At 36.1% G+C, this 12,106-nt stretch overlaps 1 protein-coding gene across 19 annotated transcripts in view; it reads right to left on the bottom strand.

The window, feature by feature from the left end:
- Positions 1 to 12,106, bottom strand: part of HDAC9 (histone deacetylase 9) — a 452,594-nt gene that overhangs the window by 188,837 nt on the left and 251,651 nt on the right. For 15 of the 19 annotated variants that reach the window (XM_064411632.1, XM_064411622.1, XM_064411704.1 and 12 more), the window contains 4 exons: positions 9,215 to 9,337; positions 7,610 to 7,657; positions 6,961 to 7,171; positions 6,332 to 6,549 (listed from right to left, as the gene is read on the bottom strand). In XM_064411632.1, coding sequence (XP_064267702.1) covers positions 6,332 to 6,549; positions 6,961 to 7,171; positions 7,610 to 7,657; positions 9,215 to 9,337 — 600 coding nt within the window. The remainder of the gene's footprint in view (positions 1 to 6,331; positions 6,550 to 6,960; positions 7,172 to 7,609; positions 7,658 to 9,214; positions 9,338 to 12,106) is intronic. The other 4 variants (XM_064411647.1, XM_064411652.1, XM_064411639.1 and 1 more) reach the window with 1 other exon arrangement.

Here is a 12,106-nt window from a genome sequence, read left to right as displayed (position 1 = left end):
CTCTTTCTTCTTTGCACTGCTGCATGGGTACAGATCTGCTGCTGAGCTTTCTGAGGCAGCACATAATGGACTGTAGTATAGAAACTATATATGGATCACCTTCAGACACTTCTTGCATGCAATCAGTGAAGAGAACAACCACACCTAAGGGGGCTGCAGAGACTTAGAGTGGATTTTGTGTGCATTTCAATTTGCTGTGTTCATGTTTTGGACCCTTCTCCCATGCTGTGGAACTCAGCAGATGATTTGCTCTAGATTTCCGCAACAGGAGGAGATAAGCAAATTAAATTTTCTAAAGCTCTGTGAAATTCAAGTCTTTATATATTTACTCAATAGAGTTTTAAAAGTGCATTTATATTACCTTCTTTACTACAAAATTTTATTAAAAACATCCTTTCCACTGTGATTTTAACTAAGCCTCAGGCAAGGGGCTATGAGGCATTACAGTCATGTCTTCTCATATGATGAAGCATGATCAAATTGCATGGATGGAACGGGGGGGACATGACCCAAAACATGAAAATCTCTTCAATTGCTCAGACTGTAAAGCCACAGCTGACTGCTTTCTCTGTATCACCACAATGCTTTTAGATCTGTTGAAGTTTTATTTGAAGACAGCTTGGCCCCATCCTATTGCAGTAATTATACTAGTAGCATTACTGGACACTTCTCCTAAGTCAGAAACATCTCATTTTAAATTATATCTCCTAGTGATACTACTGTATCTGGAAACATGTGAAGATAGCAGTTTAGAGTCTGTACTTCTATCTTCTCTATCTAAAGAAGGGTTACACAACAGAAAATGTTCTGAATTAAATCCTGCTCAGGTCCTTTCACTGCACAGCTGGATACTTCTGCTCACACTTAATGTTTAAACCTTTCACTTTAAACCCCCACTTCCCCTTTTTTTTCTGGCTTTATCTGTAGCTACATGGAGGAATTCCTCCTAATTTTAATGTATCTCTTTTTTATTTTGAAAAAGTAATTGCTTAATCTGAGTTTTAGTGGGTTTTTGTTTAAAAATAATAACAAAACCATCGTTTGTTTCCCTAATAATTTAAGGGTTGCATGTATTGGTTATATTTTACCAGTATACTTTACTGATACCAGTTATTCCAATTTAAGTGGTCACTAAAAAAATGTCTTCATGCTAATATAACCTATATATGTTTTGCTTTTATCCTCAGGAAATTAAGCTGTCAGGGATATGCATGAGTCAAAGTAAATAGTATCAGCAGGAGAAGTATTTACAGATATCAACTCCATTGTATAACTGCAAGAGTCCAATCAAAGAAAAAGACATCAAACATATCCTAACTTGCTTGGTTGTACAAAAAAAATGGAAGAATAAATAATCTGGACACTGCAAAAGATCATTTTATCTGTCCTTCATCTGCAGCCCCTGTCATTTTCTCCTTTGAAATTATATGTCGTTTAAAATACAGTGTTTTAAATAAGATGTCTTTACAAAGAGACAAAATCCCAAAGTCCTGCAGCAGCCAAACAAGACGTTTCCATCCTTGATTAAATGTTCATTTTAAATACATGGCAGTCATTTCTAAGAGCACATGTATATTCTCACAAGACACCTTTTCCCCTTTCTTCTCTATGGCAGTCAGACTACCAGCTATGTGTGCTGTGCTGCACTGAAAACAACTTGGCACCTGCTTCCTGCTGTCTCTGTTACTCATGTAGTACCAATATTTCTAAGGGATGTATTTATCTTTCAAAATCATTCTTCTGCATTATGACTTAAACATTAGCTTTCAATAAAGGAGAAAATGCTCCGGGCATTGTCCAGTTCCAAACAGACCACAGTTCATTTTAGTTTTTTCCCAAATAATCTCCTGCTATTAGCAATATTTGAAAGATTATCTCTCACCTACAGAAGATGCTAATCAGATTTGTAAGCTGCAAAGCCAAAACCTTAGTGTAATATGTTTAATGAAGCTAGACTGATTTACTGCTGCTGAACCTGGTCTTCCACATTCCATTAAACATCATTCAGAGAAGTGAACGGTTAATCTGGGGTTAACGGTATCTTTTTAATATTGCTATTAGCAATAAATAATACTTCCATTTTTCCGTCAACATCAATTTCTTTATTATTTTTCATTTTTTGTTAAGAGATATTGGTAAACTGAGAACACTATCCAAGTACTAATGAATATTCACTTCCTATATATTTTTTTACCTCACAGGGTTTCCTGGTCACTGACTCCCTATACAGAGATGCTTTAAATCAACCAACATCATAAAATTAAAACTGAAATTCAGGTGTTTCTTATATAAGCCTTAACATTATCCATATACCTCCCATACTTTAGAGCACATACCAACTGCCCCATCATTTTACCCTTTACTTCTCCAATACAGAGAATTTTACAAGGGAAAACAAATTGCCAAAACACTATGAAAACACAACTTAAGAACACCAATAAGGTTCCTGCATTGATCAAATAAAATCTTTGACCCAGTGAAAACTTCAGCTTCAAAAGAGGCAGGCCTTATTAATCATATATGGCAAAAATAACTTCTAAAGATAGATGACTTTGTTCATGTACTCTTCACATTATGATTTCTGAGATTTTCTTTATTCTTTTTCTGCTAGGGGCTTTACATTTAGATTAGTTAAATCAAAGTCCTCATTTTTTTTCTGCAAATGGCTGGGTCAAAGTTTTCTCGATACAGATATACACAATAATATCAAGATTTTAGATTTTTTTATTGTAGTAGTGGTCTTTTGGTATCCAATTGCACTAATTTTAACTGGGGGTTTTGGACTTTGGTCTCTCTTTATTGAGCAGAATGAAGATCTGCAATGGTGATCAAAGGGTGTTATGAGGAAATAAGCTGTCATTTGGACAGAAGTATATTAAAGCTGACAATGGCAAAGCTGGTCTTCCCTAAGACAAGCTGAGTTCAGATTACTTCACATTCATTATTAATTCTGGGACAAGGGTTTTTACCTACTTTTGGAAGAGATGTCAACATTTGCAGAATGTTTTCAGAAGGTCAGTGTACTAGATCCCACAGGTATAAATGTCAGACTTCAGTGGAGACATATACCATTTCCCACATCAAAAGCCAGGCATCTGACAGCTGACCAGAAATAATCCTTAGGGGATCTCCTCTTTGCTAGTAAGGACAGAGGCACACCTTTTGGCAATGATTTGTTTCTTTTCAGAATGTAAATGATCTAGGGGAATCCTTTACCTCTGACCTATGTTAGATTTTGCTTGTTATCACCCTCACAGCAGCACTGGCTTGATGCTGAAGTGTATTTTTGACTCACAAAAAAAAAAAAAAAGTGGTTTGTTTGTTTGTTTAATACAATATAATTACAAGAACAATGGGGTGAGGAAAGGTGGTTCTCTTACTTTTTTTGTTGTTACACCTATAAGTCAGCCAAAGAGATCAATCCAAAACCAGTTATCAGGGAGTGCTGACACTTGCCTTGTCATCTTAGCTCAGGGCAAATACTCAAATTTTGGGTTCAGCTGAATAGTAAGGACTTAAGTACTTGACAACCTAAACATAAGAATCTTTAAAAAATCCTAAGGGAAATAGAAAACAAAACAAAAAAAAAAGACATTAATTTGCTCTAAGATCTTGGTCAACTAGCATTTCACAGCCTTAACAGTTTAAAATGGTTCTGGTCTTTTATTGCCAAAACTTTTAGGGTCCTTGAGTATTCCTTATTAAATGAAACCTATGCATTGCCCATGACTGAAAAGGCAGGACTTATATCTGTGTGCAGATTTCATTATACAGCCCATGAATAGTAAAGGACAGAACAACAGAAAAATCAAGCTCACTTCATGCATGCCCAAACTTATCCTAAGTAATAAAATATTTAGCTGCTTTCCTATCTGGTCTAGAATATCTACTATTTAAAGTTTCAAATAACTATAACTCTGCTTTGCAGAGTTTGATTGTAAAGCTGTGCAAATTATGAAATGAAAAACTAACTTCAACTGTGAAGAGAGGCAAGTTTTAAGACTGAACAAATTATATTCTACCACTCTAGCAGAGTTCAAAAACCTTTTGTAGTCACAGGAGTTTAATCTGAACTTTTAGCTAAAAAGTTAAAGAAGATGTCCTTAAATTTACTATTTAAAAGCTACTACATCTTTTTTCATGCTCTTGTCTATTGGCTACCCTTAAATTCCAGTTTATAAAAATCAGGTTCTGCAAGTACCTAAGGAAACTCCCTGGCTTTCTGTGTCCTTGCAGAGGACAGACACATGGTTAGGGCACTGACATTTTTCAGCACTATTTTTCAAAACGGTTCTTCTGAGCATGGAGAAGAATCTAGATGCTGCAAACTTTAAAGTCTGATAAAACACATCCATCCTCAGAAAACCCACTGCTTCTCTGGCTGCAGCATGATCTCATTCCTCCTCAGGCATTTGCTGCTCTGAGGAGTTACTGTGCTCCTGAAGAAGCCTGGTTGCTCTGGGAGTAGGAGTAAAGGAGACTGAGAAGCTCTTAGGGCAAAAGTAGGTTATGGAGGTTCAAGGCAGAGAGAGGCCCTAGGGTAGGGCCTCTCTGCATATCTATATGGACTATACTGTACAGAATAAAAGCTAGATTCACTGGTTTTGTCTCTTCATCACAAAGAACCATGTGAGAATGAAGGCATATTTTAAGTATGAGAGGGAATTATCCTCATTAGCCTGTATTTTCACCGTAGTTCAACTGAAAGAAAAAATTACTGAAACAAGCATTATTATGAACCACCTCCAATCTTTTTCCTTCCTTATCCCATCTATCTATAGTAAGATGCAACACATTCCTAGTCCTACGTGACTAGAAATATACGGTTATGTGCCTCAAGTTTCATTTTCACGCTGGGGACAAATGCTCATAATGCCACATCACATACCCCCAAATGCTATGGTAGAATTTATATCAATAACCATATTATCTAAGAAAAACAAGTCAGTGGGGTTCTTTGCTTTGTGAGGAATGCATGAATTGATGGGTTTGTAGTACAAAGACTCAGCACTTTAGCAGTTAAACAGTCTTTTTAGACAATTGAGGGAAGGTGAAATATTTTCAAAACCTGAGGCTACGAGATATACATATGCCATCTTGATTAAACATATGGAATGCATACTCAAAGAAAAGCCAACTGGAGTCCTAGCTGAGTAATCAAAACACCCAAGCTGAGAGGGGTTAACATGCAAGGATCAGCTCTGAACTTTGAAGTTTTCTGGTCTTCATTTTTCCTAATTAAGACAAGATTTAATAACCAAACCACTGTACAAAGTATGTACTTAAACTCTAGGTTTGTTTCTAATTTTGTTGGGAATTCTTAGTAGATTCCAAAGAATCAGTAACCCCTGGGAAATTTGCCCAGTAAGTAAGGTGGATTGATTTTTTTTCCTTAGGTACAAGAACTGAATGCCCAGTTTTCATCTTTTCTTCTTTCACATTGCTTCTTATGTATAGTTATTGAGTAACACTAAAACAAAAGAAGAGAACTAAAGATATGTAATTAAATCTTTGTAATACTAGTGGAGCTTCAGCAAACAAATTTTGGAAAGCTGTGTACTAAGTGCAGAAAAATGTTCTCCAAATAAAAACATGCAATTACTTGCATATCTTAATTTCAGAGCAGGTAGCAAATTGATTTTATTGTAGAATTATTGCTTCCTGATAAATCTATTTAGAATCTGTTGTTTGTTTATTAATGGATGGTCCGTTTTCTTATTTCCCTTACACCTAAAGGTGTAACTGTACAGGGAATCTTGTATGACACGATTCAACTCTGTGCCAGATACCAGCAACAGGACATTTTTCTCTTTCTCCTTATATGGCCATTTTATATCACCATACAGGTAAAAAACATTCATGTTACTCACAGAGAAAAGTCAGTTCGATAAACACAGATTAAAAATTTCTCCAGATGTTTCATATATAAAACCATCAATTTAATAATTATCTGATTTGGGTTCAAATGAGTTATCTATTTATGCAACATTCTAGTCCACAATAAGAAAAGTTTTAATACAATTCAAAAGCAGCAAGTGGAGTCATTGCTGCAGCTCAGAAGTACACATCAATTTTTAAGACATAATTTACCATTCAACAGAAAACACCTGTCAGGTAAAACTGTAAGCAACTCTATTTTTTCGAATTGGAGCCTATTTCACAACTTTAAAATTAAGATCTTTACGAATGTATAAATCAACTATGCATAAAAAAAAAAGATACTCCTGCAAGAACCTCTGTATTGTCCATGATGACATGGTGCCAATAACTAATCTTCATTGTTAGTTTTCACCTTTAAATTTACTGGAAATTCTTTACTTTGGGAACTCACCTTATTCATGTGGATCTGCTGCTGGTACTGTTTCTGCTTCTCCAAAAATTGCTGATGTTGCTGCTGGATGACCAGCTGGGCCAAAGTACTCTGAGGAAGAGGAGCAGACTGGGTTCTGTTCAGTGGCCTGTGACGAGGCAGTTTGTGGGCAGCTCTTATGCCAGGTGAGACTCTCTCCTTTGCTGCTAAAGGAGACTGTGGATGAAGAGGAACTGCTCCTGCAAAACAGGGACATTTCACTCCCCTGCAAAAAACAGCAAACTAATAGTTTTAACAGGAAAGAAAGTTTTCAGTGAGAAGAGGGGTGTATATTGCAGAACACTACATCTGCACTGATGCAGTGGGACGTGTATCACGTGCCTCACCATGCTGGGAAGTTCAGCTGCTACAAAAGAATGTGATGAAGTAATCATTTTCTCTTTTCTGTAATCATTAAATTCTTTCAGGCTAACAGACTGCAACAGAATCACTAAAAGGGAAAACAAAGATGCTGTCCTTTTGTCTTCCACCCTTCCACATTTCCCAAGACTTAGGATGTGTGGTATTTTTATTACTGCATTTAGTTTAAACAGAACACAAGTGTCATTAAAAACATCTTAAATCAGCATTGCTGGAGTTTTGGTCATTACCAGTCACAAGAAGTTTTTGCTGTCTCATTTGTTCTTTCAGTAACAGATGCTGCAAGAGAGCTTGGTGGCTGCTGTTTGGCTTTCCCTCCAAAGCAATGTGAGGATGAGTTGATGATGGAGCAATGTTTCCTCCATACTGTCCAGCCAAGGCCACTCCTTGCCTAAGTGGTGGGGTCTCCCCCTTCTGCTTTTCTTTGAATGACGACGAAGCCTGTCAAAGAACAACAGCATTGGTAACTGCTTTCCAGAGAAGTAAGTGGCCATTTATACCTCTGCTTGATTAGATGGTTTGATGTCTTCATGAACACATATAGAAGGAAAGGTTAACATCCCTATCATACACTTTGACCACAAGATGAAAAGGAAGAACATGCCAGTTAAAAGTAATGCTGTGAGAAAATGACTACTGAAACCAGTTGAAAAAAAAGTCAGCAATAAAAGCCAAAGCATAAGGAATTACTAGTTAGAACATTATTAATGCAAGGACGGGACCTATCCTTAAAATTCCTAAAGACCTATGCACAGCCTCCTGCACAGGAAACCAGAGGATCAGAGGAAATAGTTTGCACTGAGTTTGAAATAGGCAAGGCTTGGTTTTTCACATAACTTTCCATACACAGCAAGCCAATCAGCAAAACAAAATAGTTACCTGTAGTAGTGGGAAGCTATTACTTTTCCTGGAGCACTCCCTGACTCCCTGAAGGACAGCACAATAGTAAGTTTTTACTCTTTGCATAGCAAGCTTATACAGTTAGACTCTCACCTACAGAATCATCAAGAGATGTTTTATGCGTGTGGCATTTTGAAGTGCCTTATAAATTGCACAGTTATTGATTTATATATTTTGGAAGTTTTGGCCCTTCATCATTGCAAATGTACTTTATATTAATTTGTTCTTTGCCTATTTAAAAAAAATCTTGAAATGGTAGTTCAAGCAGAATAACAATTCTTACAGCAAGAATAATAAATTAACAGAAATATGCAGGCTTGCAGATAACCACTGTAAGTCATAGTAAAAACAGTATCTCTGATAATGTGAATTCCATTAAATTCTAAAATAAGGCTTTCACCATTTTTTTCTTTTTTTTTTTTTTTTTTGGTTTGTGCTTGCTTCACACTGCTATCTCCCTCCCCTGAAAAACAAACACCAAAGTAAGCTTTACATTCAATTTGCAACTGCTTGTTCTAGTAACAGAAATAAACATTACTTGTATAAATCAATCCCTTTGTTTTTTCTAATGCCAAAAGTAATATTTGGTGCTAATTGGCACATCAAAAGCTTATAAAATTTGAGCGAGCAAATGAAACATATTTTCATTTATTTTTAATGTTATAAATTTACTTTGAAGCTAGTTATATTTTTTGTGAAACAGCTAAGAAGTTTTTGATAATATCCTCTGAGAAAGTAAGCATTACTTTTCATGAAGTTCAATTTTTCCATCTTTCAAAAACAATAATTTGCTTATATTTCTAGAGAACTGATTTCAGGCTTACATAATTTTCTTTGCAAAGTTCTGTACTTGATGTTAAAATCTCAGAATGCAAAAATATATTACTGCTAAGAACGGTAAATGTATTGTATGGCAAAAGCCATAAAATAACATGGAACTTTGACTTGAAACTACATTTAGCACTGGAATTAAGTAGCATTACTACAAACCATTGTGGATTGTATAGATTTTTTTTTTACGTCCATGGAAACCTGTGCTTACAACTCCTAATTTCTTTATAGAAGTTACCAATTCTCATACTATTGTATAGAACCACCACATATCAATATTTTTACTTTGTTGTTGTTGTTGGAAAGCAGGTAAATTTTGACCTGCTGTAAAGTTTGAAAGTAGCAGAATTTTCGGGTGTTTTACTGAGCTAGAGTAATACTACATTCTTCTCCTACAACATTCCAACTCAGTTTAGGTCATTACTGGACTCTCATAAAAAAGCTACAGATAGAAATTATCATATTATTTAAATTTTATACTAAATAATCATATACTTCTTGCCACATCTGAAATATTTTCTCTGGCATAAATGCAATGCATGTGGCCTGTACTTAGCTAAGATCCACACTGGCACATGTTTATTTGAGATCAAGAATGAATATTGCTTTCAAGTTGTGCCCAATGCATCGAGAGGTCTGGTGCCTGCTCTGAATTGCCTGTGTTCCAAAATGCTAAAAATATAAAGAGAACAATCAGAAAGTAGGTTTTCTGGAAGCAAACATATGCAGGAAGGCTTGAGACTGGTCACTTACACTCATTTGAGGTTGTATTGCTGGAAGTCCCAAGGTAATGTTGGGCAGAGAAGGGGATGTGTACAGACTCAACAAGTTCACTGATTCATCCTGTATCAAAAGACGTTGCTGGGAAACCAAGTGCTGGAATAAAGGGGAAAACCAATGAAAGTTAATCTCCAATCTTTTTATCTTGGTTATTTTATGCTTTTACCCCGATACACAGAAAGCCAATTATGTGCCAGTCATTGGTTTGCAACCCAATGGAGTTCAGATACGGAAAATTACTGTCCCTGTGAAAGCACTGTTGATAGTTTTTTTCTTAAGAAAACAGCTGATTTATGTCTGAGATTATTCCTTGGTTAATAAATCAAACTTCCAAGGAAAGCTGAAATCTTGAGGATTCCTAGATCATCTTATCAACTTCTCATCAACTCAATGTCAGTTCTTCTCATCAACTGGACAGTCACTCCAACAAATTCAGTGGGAATTTATCTAGTGAACTCAGGGTTATATCCAGCTGAATCATGAATATGGATGTATTAAACCTTCACCAGGGTTGTTATGACTTCAGCTGTAAGGTACAAAATGTGGTTTTTAACTAGTCCATATACTTTGTTAGCCAGATTATAATATGGGTATGTTTCAGGTACATTATTTGCTTCCATTAACATGGAAATTCTGTGTAGAAAGTAAGGCATCTGCCATTTAAAATAACAGACTCTCTCTCTGTCTGCACATATACAAAGCCAGCATCCTGTCATTCTTTGATAATGGGATACCCCTCACAGTTTTCCTAATCCATTCAAGTTAAAATTTTTAACACTTCTTTTGAAGACTTGTGATATAGTTTTCAGGGACATGGAAATGCTGATATATTTTTAATTACTATAAAATAAAACCAGACATTCTATAAAGATCACCCTTTTTATTTCCACAGATTAATTTAGAAGAAACATAACAAGATTACCACATCAGGAATCTTTTTGAAGCCTTTGCCTTTCTGCTTGAACAGTGATATTTTTCAACATGTGGTCTAGTATAGTTGCTTGAATTATATTTTCTGTTTAACTCTTGCTTCCCTCCCAGAACTTTGACTCAATAAGAGCTACAAAGGTCTTATTAGACTTAGGAACTCTGGCATGATATGGTCCCCAAGGGAACAACATCCTTGAAAAAGAATACCCTGTGTAACAGTATGACACAGTGACTGCTTTCTTCCCAAACAAAAAGCATATGGGACTCCAATAATAGACCACCTCCAAGAGGGATACTGCACACTCGGGCTTTGACTAAAGTAAATATAATAACTTGTCAAGCATGTTGTGGGGAGCTGTAGATTTTCCCCTGGACAAACCTGGAATATCAATTAACTCTGTAAAATACTTCGTGCTAATACAATGCAACTTCAGACCATCAATGAAAAGTGGTTAAGCACAAAAACACAGGATGTTATTCCAAAACATAACCTTCCTCATACAGTTTGTTTGGAGATACGGCCTATCACTGAGACAATAACAGTAGAAGTCTATCCCTGTAATTTTCTTTTGGTACCTAGGGAATGTCAACAGATAGCATAGGAAACAAAGAAGCTCCACTTGTATATTACATTAATTCCTGGTTAACAGTGTCTTGCCTTGATAACATCCACCTTTGACCATGAATAAATCCAAGTATGGATTTAGTATCAAAACTATGGAGATATTATGGAGGGAATCAACAAATATTTAATTGAAAAAGGACATTCCAATGTGCCTCCTAGAATATAATCAAATTTGTAGCAACTGAAGCATTGATACAAAGCCACTTGAAAGATTTATGTTTAATATTTGGTTTTTGATATGCCACTATTACCTTCTAAGATCTGAATTAATAAAAATAACAATGGCAGGGTGTATAGAGTAAAACACACTACCACACTAAGGTTGTTTCTGATTGTTTCATCAGGCAGAAGCAGTGATGATGATATTTACCACAACAGTTTAATGTTGAAAACAGAAGTTTATTAGTAAAAGCATCTTACTTTAATTTCTAATACTGATAATAACCTGTAGTTTTCATTTGGATAAGTGATTGATTTTTTAAAATATTTTCAGGTAATATTATCCCAAGCATCAGTTTAACCTCATCTCCCAAAACAAAAGCAGTAGCCCACCTATATAGATTCTGTGCATCACAGAATCCCAGAATGGGTAAGGTTCAAAGGGACTACTGGATCAAATCAAACCACCCTACTCAAGCAGGGTCTCCCAGAGGCAGAGATTTGTGATCCCAGTTGCAGCTTTTCTTTTTACACAGTCAACCAACAACTTGCAATGGTGGCACATGTAGGAGTTGCCAAGAGAGTCATTTGGCAGCACAGTGGCTAAGCCATGTGTGTCCTACACGCAGACATGGTAGTTTGGACTGGCACCTAAATTACCCCAAAGAGAAACATGCCCTATTTGCTCCTCCATGTACCTGCTCCTTGGGTCCATAGATCCTGCTTACTGATGCTTAAAATAGCCTGTCAACAGAGTTATCCTCTTTCTCAAAATAGAGTACAAGAACTCAGTGTAACAGTGCACGATGATCAACAACTAACCACGAGCAACTGTACTTCATTTGTGCTGTGGGACCTGCCGAGAGGCAGGAACACCTATATGTGCATGTTTATATGCACATTTATAGATTAAGAGGGGAAGACAAAGTGGTTTAGCTTTAATACTTGTCAATTGCGGAGCTAATTGTCACAGCTTTCAATATTTACAATTACTTACACCTGTATTTCTTGAGGCTTTTGGGGTGATCTTTGAAAAAATTAATTTCGACTCACTTCACATACTTGACACAAACCTCATCAGCTAGTCAGAAACCTACACATTTTTCCACAGAGATCATCTCAAGGAGCTGAGTATTAAAAGCATGGGGCTG

Source organism: Passer domesticus, chromosome 1 (assembly GCF_036417665.1).
Source record: "Passer domesticus isolate bPasDom1 chromosome 1, bPasDom1.hap1, whole genome shotgun sequence".
Taxonomy (NCBI): Eukaryota; Metazoa; Chordata; class Aves; order Passeriformes; family Passeridae; genus Passer; species Passer domesticus.
The sequence above is the reverse complement of the archived record's forward strand: the minus strand, read 5'-3'. Positions and strand labels throughout refer to the sequence as shown.